The 19,054-nt window shown below is 54.7% G+C and overlaps 1 protein-coding gene across 4 annotated transcripts in view; it reads left to right on the top strand.

Annotated features, from left to right (window-relative positions):
* Nucleotides 1-15,972, top strand: part of MDGA1 (MAM domain containing glycosylphosphatidylinositol anchor 1) — a 57,782-nt gene extending 41,810 nt beyond the window's left edge. The window contains exons 9-17 of one of the 4 annotated variants that reach the window (XM_060308004.1): nt 173-457; nt 2,079-2,230; nt 3,067-3,244; nt 3,488-3,511; nt 4,509-4,661; nt 5,018-5,152; nt 9,791-9,921; nt 10,140-10,248; nt 15,520-15,972. In XM_060308004.1, the coding sequence (XP_060163987.1) occupies nt 173-457; nt 2,079-2,230; nt 3,067-3,244; nt 3,488-3,511; nt 4,509-4,661; nt 5,018-5,152; nt 9,791-9,921; nt 10,140-10,248; nt 15,520-15,647 (1,295 nt within the window). In that variant the 3' untranslated portion in view covers nt 15,648-15,972. Of the gene's footprint in view, nt 1-172; nt 458-2,078; nt 2,231-3,066; nt 3,245-3,487; nt 3,512-4,508; nt 4,662-5,017; nt 5,153-9,790; nt 9,922-10,139; nt 10,249-10,989 lie in introns of all 4 variants that reach the window. The other 3 variants (XM_030870848.2, XM_060308005.1, XM_030870849.2) reach the window with 3 other exon arrangements.
* Nucleotides 15,973-19,054: the final 3,082 nt, after the last annotated feature.

Here is a 19,054-nt window from a genome sequence, read left to right as displayed (position 1 = left end):
TGTCTATTTTGTATGTTGTAAGTATGTATCCACCCTGAGACCCTTCCAGGATGCTGGGGGGTGGGGGGAGGGGTGGCGGGAGTAGGGGCGAGTACATCGCCTCCCCATGGGGCCGCTCCTCAGACCCCACTCGGTGGAGAGAGGCCCCGCTGACCGCCGCCCCCGCCCCCAGTCCCGCCGGAGGTGGAGCCCAGCTCCCAGGACGTGCGCCAGGCACTGGGCCGGCCAGTGCTGCTGCGCTGCTCGCTGCTTCGAGGCAGCCCCCAGCGCATCTCCTCGGCTGTGTGGCGCTTCAAAGGGCAACTGCTGACTCTGCCGCCTGCCGTCCCCGTCGCCGCCGAGGCCCCCGACCACTCTGAGCTGCGCCTCGACGCCGTCACCCGCGACAGCAGCGGCAGCTACGAGTGCAGCATCTCCAACGACGTGGGCTCCGCTGCCTGCCTCTTCCAGGTCTCGGGTGAGTGTCCCGACTGCCCCGCCCCAGCCAACCCCGCCCACCTGGCGCCAGGCTCCGCCCCAACCCCAGCCCTGCCCAGGCTCCGCCTGGGGCCCCGCCCTTTCCGGCCTCACTGCGCCTGTTTTAGGGCCCTGCCTTTCCAGGACCCGCCCATGCCAGGTACAGATCCCGCGCAGGCCTCCCGGAAATAACCGGGACGTTCTCTCGCTGCCCTGAACCCTCCACTTGCCCACTCTAGGTCTAGGCCTTCCCCTTTCGAGGCCCGCCTCGACTTGGCCTAAGCCTCGCCTGTTTTAGCTTTGCCCGGCTCCTGGCATCTAACAGGCCCGCTCCCTTCACCAGGCCTAGACTTCGCCCCTCTAGCCCCAGGAGCACCAGGTATGGGCCCTTGCCTTTAAAGGCCCATTCACACCTGGCTTACGCCCTGCCTACGTGAGGCATAGGCTCCACCCCTTCCAGCTCTCTGCTTCCACCTGTTTGAGTAGCAGGCATCGCTTTCCCTCCAGCCCTGTCCACGTCAGGTTTAGACCGACCCGCTCGAGCCCTGGGCACCGCCGCATCTCAGCCGTCACTTCTCAAGCCCCTCCTCCTTCGTCCTTGGCCCTAGAGGCTGCAGATAGGAAATCTCTTCCTGACTAAGGGCCCAATGTGAGGGGCCTGAGCTGTAGCTTAGAGGAGGGAAGAAGCGCCTCAACAGCTTCTCTGGAACGTCGTGGGTGGCGCTGGGCCAGCCAGCACACATTTCCTGAGCTGTCACTCTAGAGGTTCAGGCCCCTCGGTGCCCAGAAATCCCTTTCAGCCCCATCTCTTCACGTCATTCAGGTGGGCATTTTGGGGCTGCAGATGGGCGTGGGTGAGTCAGAAAGGAGGGAAGGTCGTGGTGAGAGTGGAGCGGACCCACTCCCTTCTCTTCCTCCCTTGGAGAGAGCCGGTACCCTGTCAGAAGCAGCACCCCAGAGGAGAGCCCCAGGTGTGCCTGTCCCCCATTTTACTGTGCCCCCACTCTCCCAACAGCCTCTGACTGACTGGGTGCCCCTTAGCTCTTGTTTGGATCTCCTCACTCACAGTGGGGGGCTAGGGCCACAGGTCACTGGCCACCTACCCAGCCCCTCCCCACCCCACCCAGCCCTGCCAGCCAGAGGCCCCTGTGACATTTCCCACCTCCTTCCCCCTCCCCTGTTCTCCCACACTTTCCCTGTCTTCCCCACCTTTTGGCCGCTATCTCTCTTCCCTTCCTTCTACCTCAAAATCCATGACCCTTCTTGGTGTCTTCTATCCAATTCTCTTCCCCTGTGTCTTCTCTAATATCCCTTCTCTGTGTCTTAACCACATTTTTCTTTTCCGTCCTTTCCTTGGCCTTTCCACTCCCTTCTCACCAACACCACCTCTTGGATTCCCAATCTCCCTTTCCTCCATCTCCCACCTCCCCGCCTACCCCTCGTTCTCCCCAATCTCCTCTTCTCCCACCATCTCCTCTCCTCACAATATTCCTTCTTTTTGTCTCCCCCGCCCCCCCGTACCACGCATCCTCTTCTGTCGCCCTCTCCCGCACCTCCTCTCTCTGTGTCTCTCCTCATCCCCTGCCCCTCACGGCCCCGTGCCCCCCTCCCGGCCCTCTCAGCCAAAGCCTACAGCCCGGAGTTTTACTTCGACACCCCCAACCCCACCCGCAGCCACAAGCTGTCCAAGAATTACTCCTACGTGCTGCAGTGGACCCAGAGGGAGCCTGACGCTGTCGACCCTTTGCTCAACTACAGACTCAGTGTCCGCCAGGTGGGCCAAGGGGGACAGGGGCTCAGGTGCAGGCTGGCCCTGGGAATACTCATCAAGCCAGGGGGAAGGGGTTGGAGACACATTGACCCTCTTAGAGATAACTCTTCAGAGCCAGGGAAAAAGTGTTCTGGACACAGGAGCTGGGACGCTCTAGGGACCTGTCCCCTTTGAACCCATGCTCTGGGCACAGCCCTGAGAATTAGGCAGGGGTCTGCTGGGTTCATGTCGGGGAAGGCGGGTAAAGCCAGTCCTGCTCACAAAACAGAGAATCTACTCTTATATCAGAAGCTTAAAGCATGAGCTTAAGTCTCATCTACAGGGTCTCTAGGACACAAGGCCAGAGCCACTATACGAGTCTCGAGTCCAGTCTAATTGCATGTGGTTCTGCCCAGACTAAGGGGTAGTTGGGTGGGGGGTAAGAGTGTGACTCTGAGGCAGACTGCCTAAGCTAAAATTCAGTTCTGTATTAACTTGGGCAAGCTACATCTGTTTGGTTTCAGTTTCTTCATCTGTAAAATGGGGGTAATTATACTATTCCAACTGATAGGATCATTATTTTGAGGATTAAATGAGTTAATAATTGCAAAGCATTTAGAACAGTGCCTAGCACACATTAATTTTTCAATACGTGTTACTATCACTTATTATTAAGACAGCCCTGGGAGGTGGGCATGGAAGGGGTGATTGCTCTATCTTACAGATGAGGAGACTGAGGGCCTGGCTTCCTAGTCCTTTGCTCTTTCTGCTCCCCTGCACTGCCCCCGAAAGTCACACCAGGGCCTGGGCTGGTGTTAGGTGGAGGGTGTCGGGCATCTGGGAACTCCCTGTATCTACAGTTGAATCAGCAAAACGCCATGGTGAAGGCCATCCCGGTGCGGCGTGTGGAGAAGGGGCAGCTGCTGGAGTACATCCTGACCGACCTTCGAGTGCCCCACAGCTACGAGGTCCGCCTCACGCCCTACACCACTTTCGGGGCTGGAGATACGGCCTCCCGCATCATCCACTACACAGAGCGTAGGTGATAGTGGCTGTGGTGGTGGAATAGGTGGGCCCATCTCATGCCCAGGGGACCCCTCCATATTCCCCACGTGGTTCCTGAGCTTGGGGTTCTCCAATGTGCAGTGTCCTACCCTGTCACTGCAGGCCAGGAGCCTCTGGCCCCCAGGCCTACTCTGGGGACCCTGTTCCTAAGCCCACGCACCCTCTGCACAGCCCCACACCTTGGTTCTGACTTGGTTTTCCTGCTTGCTTTCTCAGCCATCAACTCTCCCAATCTGTCAGGTGAGACACCCCTACCCACTTCCCCTTCCCTTTAGGGACACAAAGGCTCCCCGGGTGGGAGGGACCCCAAGAGATAACCCAGAGAGAAAATAGTGTGGAGGCCAGAAGTTGGCAGAAAAAGCAGAAGGGAGCAAGGCTGGGCTTGGAGATATTTGCATCCAGGATTTATTCTGGGGCTTAAAGGCTTGAAGTGAGGGTGGAGTCAGGAGGACATCTCTCTAACTTAGGGCCTTTTGTCCTCACTCAGCACCATTCACTGTCCCGAAAAGAAAAATGGAAAGACCAGGCTAATCCACATTCTCTGTTCCCTGGGGCAGAGGTCCTTAGTCTGAGATCCATGGACCACCCCTACCAAGGATGAGGAGGGTCCATGAAACTGGACCCTGGAAGGGCATACAATTACTTCTTTATTTTCCCTAACTTCTAGAAATTTAACATCTTCAATGATGAATGTAGGAATGTGGTATAATCACTCCCTGTGACTCTGTCATCAGTGGAAATCCAATGTTTTCACATCACCTAAAAGTTTTTGCAGCCATCTCTAAATATCATTTCCATTTATTAGTATTTCAAACTACAGTAGTTAGACCTAACACTGGATCCTGTGATTTAAATAGATAATAGAGAAGCCCACTTACTATTATATCACAAATTTATTTTTTAAATATTTTGATAACTGTATTTCAGTATAATTGATTTCCTTTGTAACCCTGTGTTTTCCATTTTATGCACCTAAATAATTATTCTGAGATGAGATTCTTAACTTCACTAGACGCCAGAAGGGTTTGTGGCACAAAAAAGATGAAGAGGTCCTGCTCCGGGAATAGATTGGTCAGGGGTTCCATTGCCTGGTTTCTGAAGCCCTGGGATCCTGGGCCCGCTGCTTGGATGCTTGGGAGCTGTCTCATGGGTGACCAGGAAGGCAAAGCTGGACCAGGGGACTTGAGGAGGCTGACTCTCTTTGTCTCATTCCCTCCCAACTCTGCCCTGAATACAGACAACACCTGCCACTTTGAGGATGAGAAGATCTGCGGCTACACCCAGGACCTGACAGACAACTTTGACTGGACTCGGCAGAATGCCCTCACCCAGAACCCCAAGCGCTCCCCCAACACTGGTCCCCCCACGGACATAAGTGGCACCCCTGAGGGTGAGGACATGGCCTGCTGTTAGGAATGGAGAACAGCTTCAGGGAGGGGTCTAGCCCTGGGGAGCCCGGTCTGAGAGGAGACACAGCCCCGGCCTCAGGGAGCCCTGGTCTGAGAGGAGAGAAACAGCTCTGAGCTGCTAGAGGATTGGGAAGAAGAGAAACTGCAGCAGAGCTAAGAACTCACAATTGCTGGCCCAGACTCCTGTGTTGTGCCGTGAGGCAGGGAGGACTGGGTGGGGTGGGGTGGGGCACCTGGGATTCAGGCAGCTGATACTAAGGCCAAAAAGGAATCAGATGGAAAGAGGCCTGGGAGGGGTGAGGGGGAGGCTGTTGGCACATCTCCCCCTTCCCTGCAGGCTACTACATGTTCATTGAGACATCAAGGCCCCGGGAGTTGGGGGACCGTGCGAGGTTGGTGAGTCCCCTGTACAACGCCAGCGCCAAGTTCTACTGCGTCTCCTTCTTCTACCACATGTACGGGAAGCATATCGGTGAGTCGAGGGACCAGGTAAGCTGCACGAGTGTGTGCTGGGGCAGGGAGGGGTGTCCACAGGAAGCTGGGGACTGGCCCGGGTAAGGCCTGGGCATCACAAGTTGGCTGAATCACAGATCCTTGTAGGGAATATGAGCAGAATCTGGGCAAGGGGGAAGTCCAGAGCCAGCTTGTCTGAGGTTTTGAGATGATCAAGGCTTTCTGAGGGTGCAAAGAAAATGGATCCACCAGGATGAGTCTTGGAGAGGATGGAGAAATCAGCTAAAAGGTTGCATGTATTGAGTGCCTGCCAGGTGCCAGGTGACATCCTGGGTTAGGGATGCATCTGTGGTCTTATTAACCCTCACAACCACCACGTGTGGGAGGTGTTACCATATAGACCAGAGAGGTTAAGCATTTGCCCAAGATCACACAGCAACCCAAGTCTGTCTGACTCTCCCAAGCCCTAAACGCAGGGTTGGAAGGGAGCTGCTCTGTGAGCAGTGAGGGGAAGTACTACTTCGTAAGCATGACCATGAACCTAAGGAGTGCCCTTTGGGAAGAGATGGCGCTGGTAGGAGTGCCACATTAGTCAATGAGCTCATCAGTTCAGCCATCATTTCCAGAGCTCCTGCTCTGTGCCAGGCATCTAGTGCTGCAGTGAACAGGATGGACAAATCCCTCATCCTCTTGGCACCTACAGTCAAGTGGGAGAGACAGACATTAAATAATTAATTGCACCAGATAGGATTTGGTGACCACTGTGATGTGTGTCTGCAGCAGAAGGACAGAGGCCAAGACAGCTGATAAAAGGAATAGCCAACTGACTCTGGGGGCTGGTTATGGAAGGCTCTGCTGAGGAAATGACAATTTAAATTTTATTTATTTGTTTGTTTACATATTTATGGGAAAGGTAATATATTTTGCACAGGTCAGAAGGTACAAAAGGGTGCGTAAGGAGAGTCCCTCTCCCATCCCAGTCCTCCTGCCACCTAGAGTCCCTTCCCGGAGGCAATCAATGTATTAGATTTGGGGGCAAACTTCCAGAAATGCTTTAAGCATGTAGAAGCCAGTACACATATATTCTGTTTCCCTCTATTCTACACACACTGTTCTGTGCCTTGCTTTTCCCTCTAAACTGTGCCTCTTGGTGATCAGGCCTTAACAGACCCTAGAAAGCTTCATTGTTTTCCTCAGCTACATGGTAGAGGAAGTGACTTTAAGCAAGTGTGGACCTAAAGGCTCATTGTGAAGTGTCCACAGCTAGAGTGATGGGTCGGGCCGAACTGATGAACTGGAATGAGGTGGGATGGGACCTTCTGCATCCACTGGGGTCCCCCGGGCCATCCACACAATCCAATTCACCCATGACCTGGGTCTGGACTTCGTGAGAAGCTTCCTGTGGGGTAGGTGGGGGTGAGGGTGACCAGGACCTCCCTGCCCAGCTAGAGTAACCACTTCAAACCAATCCTGGTTTGCCCCAGCCTTTCCCACTTTTAACACTAGAAGTCCCACATTCCAGGCAAACCAGGACAGTTGGTCATTTTATCCTCAGCTCAGGAGGGGCACGGGAGACCCAGCTGGCAAGAAAAGCATGTTGGACACAGTAGGGCCCTGGGAGATCAAGCCTTAAGAGCTGGGATGCCCAGGTGCCTGGGTGCAGAAAAAGCCCTGAGGGAGCCGTCTGTGCTCCAGAGCTTGCTTGGTGTCCCCCAGCAGGCAGGACAAACACCAGTCGCTGAGAGCTTCTGGGAGGCAGGTTTGAATTCCACCTGAGGAAGATCCTATAAGTATCAGATCTTCCCAGCAAAGGAATGGGCTATCCTGTGCCTGGACAGGACTGTCCAGCAGGGGTGCTGTGGAGGTGACCCCTGTCCCAGGTCATGTTACTCCCCTGCTCGGCCCCCTTCCATCACCATCTTCTCTAGGCCTCCCGTACCGATCTGCCCCTGCCTGCTTCTCTGACCTCATTTTCTGCTGCTCTCCCCTGACTCTACTCAGTTCAAGCACGCCGGTCTCCTTGCTTTTCTTTAAGTGCTTGAGGCCTTAGAAGTCTTTGCTTTTGATATTTCCCCCCGCCTAGAATGTTCTTCCCCTCCCCTCATTCAGGCTTCCTTAGAGAGGTCCCCGACAGCCCCATGTAAAACACCTCTGTATCCCTTTCCTGCATTATTTTCTTTATAGTGATTACTGCCAAAAGAGCATAAGCTTCAGGAAGCAGAGTTCTTTATCTTATTCATGGATGTGTCTCTGGTGTCTAGAATAGTGCCTGCTCAATTAGATGAATGAATGAATGATGGGGAGGTAGGGAGGGCTGGGCTTGATGAACCCTGAGATAACTTCTTACCCTGAGAAGCCTCTTTTCAGTCAGTCCTGATGACAGTGATGGAAAGTTCTTCCCTGAGCATTCAAATATCGAGAACAGATAGGAATTTGATGGGGACTTTCCCTCAGGAGCCAAATAGGGAGAGAGGATATGAATCCCAGTAACTGCCACACTGTAGAGCAGGGAGTGGTCTGGGCATGGGGAACTGCAGTTTAAGGTCTCAGAGTTCACAGGAAGCACAGAGGGCTCCCAGCTCAAGCCTGGGAAAACTTCTTGGAGGAGGTGACATTTCAGACAGGGCTTGAAGCACAAAAAGGATTTGGTCAGGGGAACATAGTAGGGGAGGGCATCTCAAGCAGTGGGAACAACCCAGGCAAAAGCCCGGAGTCTGGAAAGCTGGGCTGTGTCCAGGCTGCAGCATGTAGCTCGGTGTGGCCTTGGAGGTGACAGGAAGATAGGGAAGAAGGTAGTGAGCAGGCACCCTTAAGGCCCTGGCTGACCCTGTGAAACGCTGTCAGGGAGAGGGGAGATCTTGGAGCTGGTGGGATGATCAGGGAAGGGGGCAGAAATTCAATTTGGGTTTGAGTAGTGAAAAGGTGGGGTTCCCCCATTAGGGTCCTTGGGGCAGGGTGGTGGAGGAGGAAGAAATAGTTTGGAGATTGAGGTTGGACCCTGGAGGTTGGGGGATTGGAACCGGGGAAGATCTGCAGGAAGGGGAAGAGAGGGAGGTCCCTTTGGGGCTGGTGAGAAGCCCAAAAGTCTCTGGGGCTTGGGCCCTGCCTAAGCCAGTGTGGCATCTCCCGGCCCACTGGGTGCTGGCTTCAGCCCTCTCAGGGCCCCATCTGCTGGTGAAGGTTCTGCACATGCCTTGAACTTTTGTTTGCTCCTCCCCCAGGCCTGGGTCTGCTGCTGGGGAGGGGTGGGTGTTTCTGGCTGTCCTGGTCCCTCCTCTCCCCTCCCCTCCCACCCCACCTGGCAGCTCTGGGCACCAGCTGTCCCCAGTCCTTGTGCCTCACTGGCTCTCCTAGGTCCAAGCCAACTCCTTTAATCTCAGGCAGGTAACATTTGGTGGCCCTCCCCCACTGGGGGTCCATCTATCTGGTGTCACAGATGGTGTGGCTTTGTCTGGGGCAGTGCCATGGAAATGCCAGCTACCAGGTACCGTCTAAGATTGATTCCCCTTCTCTCTGAGCCAAGTCTTTATATCAAAGGAGGCTTGAGATAGGCTAGAAGAGCCGGCGAGGGGGCATGACATTGCCTGGGTGCTCTTCATCAAGGCCTGATCCCTTCCTTCTCTTCCATTGCCCCTCAGCATCTCCACAATCCCAGGCCCCTGGGTCTGTGGGCGAAGGGGCTCAGCACCCCTAGGCTAATAACTCCAAATGTTCACATTTTACCACAGCTATGTAGCACATATACTAATATCTTTCTTTGAATCAACTCACTCCTTTTTCCTTAGCTTTGTCCTAAGCATCAATATTAGAGAAGTTGTGGGTTTGAAAGGCTAGCTTTATTCACCTCTTAAAACATATATATAAGTATGAAATTTTTCATTGAGGTATAATGGACATTATATTAGTTTCATATGTACAACATAATGATTTGACATTTGTGCATATTGCAAAACAATCACCACAATAAGTCTAGTTAACAGCCAACCATCACCAGAATCTTTTTTTCTTATGATGAGAACTTTTAAGGTCTACTCCCTTAGCAACTTTCAAATATGCAATACAGTATTCTTAACTGTAGTCACCATGCTGTACATTACATCCCCAGAACTTATTTATTTTATAACTTGAAGTTCGTACCTTTTTAGTCCCTTCACCCATTTCACCCACCTGCCACCCTCCAAGTGTTAAATTTTTAAAGTCCGTTCCTGTACCTCCAGAAATCATTGCATGTATCGTGTACCACCAAGCGTGTGCATTACGTGCTTCGGGAATCCTGCTCTGTGTTCAGATATGAGCCCCAGTGTCCTGGGACAACTCCCCTGTCTAGAGGGGGGAAGGGTGCTGTGTGTGGGTGTGTTTGTGTGTGTGAGTGAGTGAGTGTGTGGGGGGAATGAGCTGATCAGGAAGGAAAGGAAGAAATGAAAGAGAATTTGCCAATCGTCCTGATAAGTGGAAGCCCTGCTGCCCTGCTGCTGTCCCCTCTCTTTCCCATGCTGAGGTCCCCTCTGGGGTAACAGGACACCGAGCCAGTCTGCGATGGGGAGAATGTCCTGCCCAGCGGGGACTGTGCTGTGGGCAGTGGTAGGGAGTTGAGCCTGGTGAATGGGGAAAGGTGAGGGTGCCCCCTCACTGCCCCCTCTCCTCACACCCACCACAGGCTCCCTCAACCTCCTGGTGCGGTCCCGGAACAAAGGGGCACTGGACACGCACGCCTGGTCCCTCAGTGGCAATAAGGGCAACGTGTGGCAGCAGGCGCATGTGCCCATCAACCCCAGTGGGCCCTTCCAGGTGAGTCTGCTGGGCCCAGGGCTCCTCACAGCTCTCCAGGCCCTGGGCCATCGCTCCAGCCGGGGAGCCCTCAGGAGGGCCCAGGGCTTGCTCCTGGGAGCTGAGGAGAAAAGCTTGCAGGGATGGGGGGCCTTCCAGGGAGACGGAGGCTAAGGGCTGGGAGTCTGTGGTGCAGAACCTCCCTCATCCCTGCTCCCTGCTCTCTGACCCCACCCCAGATTATTTTTGAGGGGGTTCGAGGCTCGGGCTACCTGGGGGATATCGCCATAGATGACGTCACACTGAAGAAGGGAGAGTGTCCCAGGAAGCAGATGGATCCCAATAAAGGTGCAGGATGGAAAGAGGGCGGGGTGCTGAATCTCTGGGGGACTGTGTGGGTGGGTGCCTGTGTCAGGGGAGGCGTTGCTGTCTGAATTGGGGTTCGGAGTGGCTGGGTGATGGGATGCATGTGCTGATGACTGTGGGAACAGCTGCTGATGTGTTTGGTACCCACCTTGGGCCCCACCCTGGCTCAGGCTGTGGGCCGTATGGAGGACAATGAGACCACCAGACCCTCCTGTGAGCTTACTAAGTTTACAGTAGCAGCATCTGTGTCTGGGTACATCCGTGTGTGTGTGTGTGTGTCTGTGTGTGTGTGTGTGTGTGTGTGTGTGTGTGTCTGTGTGTGTGTGTCCAGGTGTGAATGTGTACCCCTCCCCCTCCGCCACTGAGGGCCAGATGTTTGCAATAATAACAGCTGGAGTTTACCAAGTGATTACGATGTACCAGGCAAGGTACCAACACCTGTATATGCGTGATCTCATTTATTTCTCACAGTCCTCTGGGTGGCTCTTCCTATTAGACTCATTTTACAAACGAGGAAACTGAGGCCACTGAGGTTGAGTGAATTGCTCTGTGTCTTATTTAGTGAGCCACAGAGCCAGGATTTGGACCCAGCAGGCAGAGCACACCACCTCATGTCTTACGAGTGTGTCTGTGAGCACAGAGAGGGGGCAGAGGAACAGCCCTCCCTGGCCCTGCTGAGCTGACCGGAGCCCTGGCCTGTCTCCCTTCTCTTTCCCGTCACAGTGGTGGTGATGCCGGGCAGTGGAGCCCCCTGGCAGTCCCGCCCACAGCTCTGGGGGCCCATGGCCATCTTCCTCTTGGCGTTGCAGAGATGATGAGCGCTTCGTGGCCCCCCCACCCCGCCCCCGGCACACCAAAGTGTCCGCATCGTACCAAAGACTGACCCCATGCCAGCCGGGGTGCCCAGGGGCAGAGCCGCCCGCCAGTGAGGGGGCCTGCATTGGCTGTGAGGATGAGCAGAGAACAAGGACAGCGGCCCAGCACTGAGGCCCCGGAGACGTTTGTTCGACACACGCACACACACACCCACGCTCACACACACAGAGATATATTAAAGCACAAGTTTCTATCTGACCTGCCAGCATCTTCTTTGCTGCAGAGACGGGACTCGCCTGAATGGCATCCACCACTCCAGGGACCTCGGCGCCACACAGGCCTTGTCCTGGCTGCACCTGCGGTGTGTTTCTGACCTTCCCCTGTCCCTGACTCAAGGCTGAGCTCAGCCCCGTGGCTTTACCAGAAGGAGCCAGAAGGGGAGCAGACACAGGAGCCCTGCCCTTGGCTGGACTCTGGGGCCCCCTGGAATGGAGGAGGCCGGGGTCATAGAGGGCCAAGCGGGACTGACTCTGCGAACGACAAAGGACATGAGGCACCAGCTGCACACAACTGTTCCCAGAGCGAAGGCCAGAAGCCGGAGAGCCCAGGCCACCAATATCCCCTGACCCATTCATTCCTGGGATGTCATATCCCGCCCCTCACTGTGCCCCCTTCGAAGGGACCTAGCGCAGGGTCTTGGGCCCGGACAGTCTGGAGACTGACCCCTTCCCCACCGTCCCCATCCCACTGCACCCAGCCCCACAAGCAGCTGTATTCCTGAGAACACAGTCCCTGCCCTGCTCGGCTGGCCTAACCTCAGCCCCCAGCTGAGCCAGGGGGGAGGGGTGGTGGCCAAGCCATTTTCTGGGGTGAGGCTTGGCTCCGAGAGGGGCAGAGGAGAAGTCCTGCTTTTATGATTTCATGCCCCCATATTGGACATTGATCTTAGGAGTAGAGTGGAACCTCCATTTCTTATATACTTGCCATGAAGGGGTGCTCTGGACGGGGTGTGTGTAGGGGGCTGCCCTGTCCTCCTCCACCGCAAAGCACTGTCTAATAGGCTGTTCCCTTCCCCGCCCAGGGTCAGTGAAGGAGGAGGGGTTTGTAGGGCTGGGGGTGGTGTGTGGGGCAGTTGCTGGTCACCATGTTCCCTGGGAGCCGAGCCTTGTGCCCCAAAACTGGGAAAGGGCTCCGTGTCCTTGGTCCTGGGTTGGGAGACTGAGACGAACATGATGGGACCTAGACCTCCTCCTCACCATCATCCCTGAGCCCCCCTCCTAGCGGTCCATGGGAGAGAGGAGGCCCAACCCCTTCCAGGGTGAGTCATCACGTGTGTGTGCATGTGGCTGTGTGGGTGTGCACGTGTGAGCATGTGTGGGCCCATCTGTTGTCTGTGTACCACTGTGGGTATATCTCTAGCAGGAGTGTGTGCAAATATGTATCTGCGTGTGCAGTTATCCATATGTGAGGCTGGGTCTAACCCCCGTCTCTTGTGAGTGCCTGCGTAGGTCAGTATGTCCATCTTCATTTGTGACATGAATGTTTGTGGAGTGCTGGCCATATATGCCACTTCAGCCCTATTCTGTAGTCTCAAGCTGCCTGCTACCACCTGAATTTCTACCTTTTATCCCCTATGGGTGACAAAGAGCTTACAGATGACCCTATGGAAATGAAGGCATCTTTGGTGGAGGTGTCACAGGGCTCCTCCTGGAGCATTTGGTGGGGACAGCTGCAGAGAAGAGGCAGCACTGCAATGCCAGGAGGCAGGCAGGAAACCAAAGTAAGCGCTGCCCATCTCAGCTCTGCCAGGCTGGTGTTATCATCATCACCAACAGCTGGTGGGTGGCCAGGCCAGGGCTGGAGTGGGGACTCCTGATACCCGACCAGCGTGGCTGCCTTCCCGGCCCAGCCAAGGCCTCTGTCCGAAATGAGTGGCTCCAGGTTCCCAGAACGTGCTGCCATTTTTCTGCAGGTATTGCTTCTTAATTGTCCCATCTGTGCAGGGTCTGTTGTCCCAACTAGACTGTGAGCTCCTCCTCTGAGCCTTCCAACCCTCCCCTGACCCCATCCCACCCTCATGCCCATCACAAGTGGGTCTGTTATGGAAATCTCTCAACGGGCTTTGCCTAGCGGAATGGATTATAGAAATCAGTGGTTCCCAGCAGAATAGAACCACCAGAGATTCTTTTAGAAAGCACCGATGGTTGGGGCCCTCTCCAGAGATTCCAGTTTAATTGGACTGGAGTGCAACCTGGCATCAGAAATGTTTGAAAGCTCCTCAGGAGAACCCTAGAGTAGGAACCACTGGCCTGTCACCTGCCAGGTGCTTCCCCCGGGCCCCGGCTGGCGTGGGTGCTGGAGATCAGAGCGCTTCCTCCTTGGGGCTCCATGCTGCCCCATGCCTACTGCCCTCAGATGACCTTTGAATACATCTGTCCCCTGCTCTGGCTGCTCCATAATGGAGACCCTCTCTCCCTTGTTCACCTCCACATCTGTAGAGCTGGATACAGAAAAGGGAGTCAGCATATGTCAGCTGAGCTGAAGCACATACACATGGCCTCTGAGTTCTGGTCTGTTTGGAGAGAGGGGACATGGTCATGTGGACAGAGAGTGCAGAGTGGGGGAGCACCAGGGAGCACTTCCAGAGGGAGGTTGGGGTGGGACCGGGGCAGCCCTGACTCCAGGGTGGCTTGACCTGGGCTAACAAAGTGCCCGAGGGAGCCGCTGAGATCCTTGGTCCTTGCGTGTGTCTGCATGTGCCAGCAGGTCTGCAGCGGATGTGGGTGTCAGTGTGTGCTGACATTAACAGTGTGTGATGCGAGCACCTAGGGGGGTGCTAGCCTGTGTGTGTGTGGTGGGGGGTCCTGCAAGGAATGAGTGTCTTTGTGTGTCCCTGGGTGACTTGTGAGTCAGTGTTTGTGTGCCTATGAGTCAGCACCTCTGTGTCAGCATCACCTGTGCCATGAGTGTCTGTGTGCCAGTGGGTATCAGTGTCCATGTGTTGGTTGGTGGCCCATGAGGACCCCCAGCCCGGGGGAGACCAGCCTGGCTGGATCCAGTGCATCTCCCCAGTGGCAGTCTCACCCTCTGGGTCAGGGTGGCTGAGGCATTTTGTGGCCTTAAAACAGGGAGTCCAGGGTCAGCCCTCAGGGTGTTAGGGTCCTCTACCCCTGTCCCCTCCAGCTTGGTGTCTGGGGGACAAAGGGACTCCTGGGGCCAGGTGCTGTATAGGTAAGAGACAGGGAGCCTCAGCTTGGCTGTCCTGCCCCTGGAACCATAGACGGCCACCCGGGGTGCCGAGCTAAGCCTGCAGACTAAGCCCCCTGCTCCTGGGACGCTCCTTCCGCCTCTGCCCTCTCTGGGATAGCTCTGACTCTTCTTTCTCATTCACTTTGCCCTCTCCCTATGCTCAGTGAAAGCCCCTGGCTCAGGCTGTCGGTGCTGGGATGGGGCATAGAGATCCTAACTTCTCATGGTAAGAATGAGAGTTAAGCCCAGAGAGGGGGAGGGACTTGCCCCAGGTCACACAGACAGTTAAGGTGGAGCCAGCCTTGGAAGCCAGGTACTACAGTCCTGGGGTTGTCACACCTCTGGCCACTGCTCATGCCAGGCAGCAAGGAGGAGCTTGGTCAAACATCCCTCTCTCTGGGTGCCGGTACAGAGGTTACAGATGTTACTGGGCCCTGCACTGGGAGAGGTACTGTCTCCCTGCCCCCAATTCTGGCCCCGCATCCCAGGCCACGGTCCCTCCTGCCCCAGGTCAAGCCTGGGTGCCACACGGAGGCTGACGCCCTTTGCCCACGCTGGCTGTGGCTGCTGCCCTCCCCCAGGCTCCCAGATGAAAGGGACTCTCTTTCCCCTCCCCTCTGTCTTCACATGAGCCTGGGCTGGGAATGAAGGTCAATGTGTCCTGGTGTCCTTATCCTGTTGACTTCCCCCTAAGGACCAGAGGAACCTGGGGGAGCAGGGCTAATCCTTGTGTTTTCCTCTCTCTGGACAGCTCAAGGGGGACGGGGGTATTTTCAGGGTCCTCAGGAATGGGGTGGGTGAACCTGCAATGGAGGGTCCCTGTAGGGCCACTGGTTGAGTTTCTGGGTTCAGGGGAGCCCTCCTCAATTCCAAAGGCAGGATAGCACCCCCTCTCTGTTGAGTCAGTGCTGCTGTGTGTGTGCGTGGATGAGAGGGGGTGTGTGTGTGTGTGTGTGTGTGAGAGAGAGAGGGTGTATGCCTGAGTAAGAGTGTGTGTGTGTGAGGGTGTGTGTTAGGGCAGAAGGACCACTCTTTCCTGGGGATCCCTTGACCCTTAGAGCTGGAAGGGACCTTAGAGACCATTTAATCCAGTGTCCCCACTGTACAGGTGAGAAAGCTGAGGTCCAGAGAGATGGCCCTTGCCCACCACCAGCCCCTCCCCTCATGTCACCTGCATTCATTTCCCAGGGGCACCCCTAGGAATGCCCTCGCTCCTGGCATCCCCCCACAGATGCTCCCATCATCACCATCTCAGCACAACTCTGCTGACCCCTCTGCACCCATGGCCTCCAAGCATCCTTCCTGCCCCAGGGTAGCCAGCTCACCAAGGCCTTTACCTCCAACCCAGGAGAAAGGGCAGGGGAAGGAGGGGACTGCTCCAGCCCTGCGGCCTCCAGACTTGGGAGAAAGCCAACCCCTCCGTGCCCAGGCCCACCCTACCACCAAGGTAAAAAGCACAACCGGAGACCCTCATTAACGGGTGAAAGGGACTGGGGTTGTTTTAGTCACATGACCCCATCCTCACCCCTTTGCCTTGCTCTCTGTCTCCGCCCCAGCCTCTGCCCCCTCTTTGTTCCCCTTTCCCCCCACACCCCCCAGATGTAACCTCTAGTTGCGGACGCGGTTGTTTCAATCAATAAAGCTGCGGTGTTCTAGCGCTCCGGGTCAGGCGGTGTGTGTTGGCGGCAGGTGGGCTGGGCCTGGAGGGGGTATGGGTGAGAGCCTGGGGTTTCCCCTCAGGCCCCTGGAGGGAGCCCTTCTTCCCTTCGGCCCCAACATCATGGCTCCTGCTCTGTGGCGTGGACAGTGGGGACCTGCAGCCTGGTGCCCAACCCAACTAACTCCTAAATGCTGCCTTCGTGGAAGCTCCTGTTTAGTGGACACTAAGCTCATAATTGCACTGGGAAATGTATCCTTATGAGCACAATTAATGCTGTGAGGGAAATTGGTGCTCTGGAAAAAGGTAAGAGGAGGGTCTTATCTGGGTTGGGGCTCCAGGGAAGTCTTCTCTGAAGAAGAGACATTTAGAAGATACCTAAACAATGATTGGAGTTAGCCTTTGGGGGGCAGAGGGAATCTTCCAAGCAGAGGAAACAGAGTACGCACAGGCCACGAGGGGTGAAAAAAACTTAGAAGGCTCAAGGAAGAGGAAGGAAGACAAAGAAGGAGGAATAAAATTGATCCACTACCTGTAAGAACTCTGCCCTTTCCCTTCTCAACACCCAGCCCCACCATCCCTCCTATACCCTTGTACTGCCCACCCCCAACCCCCAATCTCTGTTTCTGTCCTGGCCCCGTAAGCCCCACTCTGCACTCTACTTGGCCTCCCTTATTCACCACCAGTTAGCTGCCCACTTGCCCCCAAATCATTTTGTGCCAACCTTTCCCTTTTCCCAGACCTCTCAGAATGCTAAAATTTCACAGCTGGGATGTCCTTAAAGTCACTTATTTCAATCATCTACTCCTATGCTTTCCTTGGGAGAAACAGGCTTGCCAAGGTCATGGGGACAGGCAGTGATGGGGAACGTTCACTTCCCTGTGAAGGTTTGTGACATGATCCCAAATCAAGGGCAGATGTGTCATGATATGAACTACCGGGAGATCAGGCAAAGAACAGGAAGAGACTTTATCGTGTTACTCGGTAGTAACAGGTAGGTAGAGCAGAGAGTTTCATTTCCTTGTTTCAGATGGGCAAACAGGGTCAGAAAGGTGACAAGACTGCAGGCTCCATGCCCACCTTTGTCAGCTCACACCTTGGGTAACTTGTTGCTGCCACACCTGGGATTTCTCTTCTGGAGCTTGGAGCCCACCACTGCGTTGGGTTGGCTCATTGGGTACCAGGAAGAGAGACTCACTCGACCTCACTCAAGTACAGGAGCATTACTGTGAGGCTCTATGTAGTGAGGGGGATAGACTTTCTCAGAAAGCCAAACACAAGAGCCATAACAGGGATGAATTTCTTAAACCAGATGGGTATTCTGCATTCAAGGTAGTTTTAGGAGTTTATGGCTCCTCACCTGGCAGAGTAAAGATGGCCACAAATCTTTTGTTATCCTACCTATAGGGAACAGGACTCTAATTCCCTTCCCCTTGAATCTGTACTGGTCTTGGTGACTTGTTTGGCCCATAGAATGTGACATTCTGAGTTGAAGATGCCTTGCAGCTTCAGCTCAGGCCTCTTGGAATGTTCTTTCTGGGAGCCCTGAACCAGCATGTAGGACATCCAACTCCCCCAAGACCGACATGCTGGAGAGGCTGCGTGAAGGGCTCTAGTAGACCATCCCAGCTGAGTCCAGACCTCCAGCCGTCTCCTGCAAAGCACCGGACATGGGCATGAAGTTGCCTTGCACCCTCCAGACCAGCCCATCCACAAGCTGAACACCTCTGTTGATGCCACAGGGAACAGAAGTATTGCCCAGCCCAGCTTGCCCAAATTCCTGACCCATGAAGTCATGGGGTAAAATAAAATAAGTGTTGTTTTAAGTCCCTGAGGTTAGAGATGGTTTGTTACAACAGCAGTCGCTAACCACCCTGGCGTGACTCAGCCACTTTCCAGCATCTGCTTCTTTTTACCCATGCAGTTCTCTCCTGACTCATAGTGTCTGCGCTTTCATGACTTCTGCTTTCCAGACATCTCCAGCTCTAAGTCTCCCTCACAACCTTCCAGTGACAGCTCCCAGCATTCACAGACTCAAGTTCTCGAGAGAAAGAGCCCACTCGACTGGCCCACCATTTTGTGCCCGGTCATACGTACATCCCTGGGAAACCTGTTGATAACTTGCCCTTGGGTTAAGTGCCACCCCTGATCCAATCCACTGGGTTGGAGGAGGGGGTCATGAATATAAAACATGGCTGCCTGTGGGCCACTGCTTCAGAGAGACTGTGCGTGGACCCACTTCAGAAGGGCAAGGGGCTGGCAGGCACCATAAACGTACTTCCTTGGTTCTTCCCTCTCTTTCCTCCTCTAATGATGATCTATTCCCAGGGGTACAGTTATGCAGGGTGTGCACCATGAAGTTGATCCCATCCAAGGGCGGGTCTCAATGCAAATTGTACAGGTGGGTCAGGTAATTTCCAGGAACGGAGTCTTGTGTTATGCACTTGTGGTGACTCAGATATTTTTACTTTCGTGTCTACAGATGAGGAAACTGAGGCTCAGAAAGATGCTGTGGTTACCCAAGCTCATACAATTAGGAAGGGAAAGAACCTGGAGACGAATCTAGATTTTTGACTTTTTTTTTTTTTTTTTTTTTTTGCGGTACGCGGGCCTCTCACTGTTGTGGCCTCTCCCGTTGCGGAGCACAGGCTCCGGACGCGCAGGCTCAGCAGCCATGGCTCACGGGCCCAGCCACTCAGCAGCATGTGGGATCTTCCCGGACCGGGGCACGAACCTGTGTTCCCTGCATCGGCAGGCGGACTCCCAACCACTGCGCCACCAGGGAAGCCCAAGATTTCTGACTTTTGGTGCAGTGTTTGTTTATGTCAGCCAGATCCTCTCCTCTTCCTCCCCTTTGGGATCATTCTGCTTTTCTCACCGGTTCATCCCCAGGAGCTGGGAAAAGCAGGGCCCTTTCCTGTGTGGCCCTTCACTTCAGATGGAAATTGTTCCCGGGCCTGATTTTCTATTTCTAGCTGCCTGACCTTTTTGCATATGTCCTTTGTGGAAAGCTACTATAATACCTTTTTAGAAAGAGGTTGGGTATAAATAAATCCAAGAAAAAAG

Source organism: Globicephala melas, chromosome 11 (genome assembly GCF_963455315.2).
Source record: "Globicephala melas chromosome 11, mGloMel1.2, whole genome shotgun sequence".
Taxonomy (NCBI): domain Eukaryota; kingdom Metazoa; phylum Chordata; class Mammalia; order Artiodactyla; family Delphinidae; genus Globicephala; species Globicephala melas.
The sequence above is the reverse complement of the archived record's forward strand: the minus strand, read 5'-3'. Positions and strand labels throughout refer to the sequence as shown.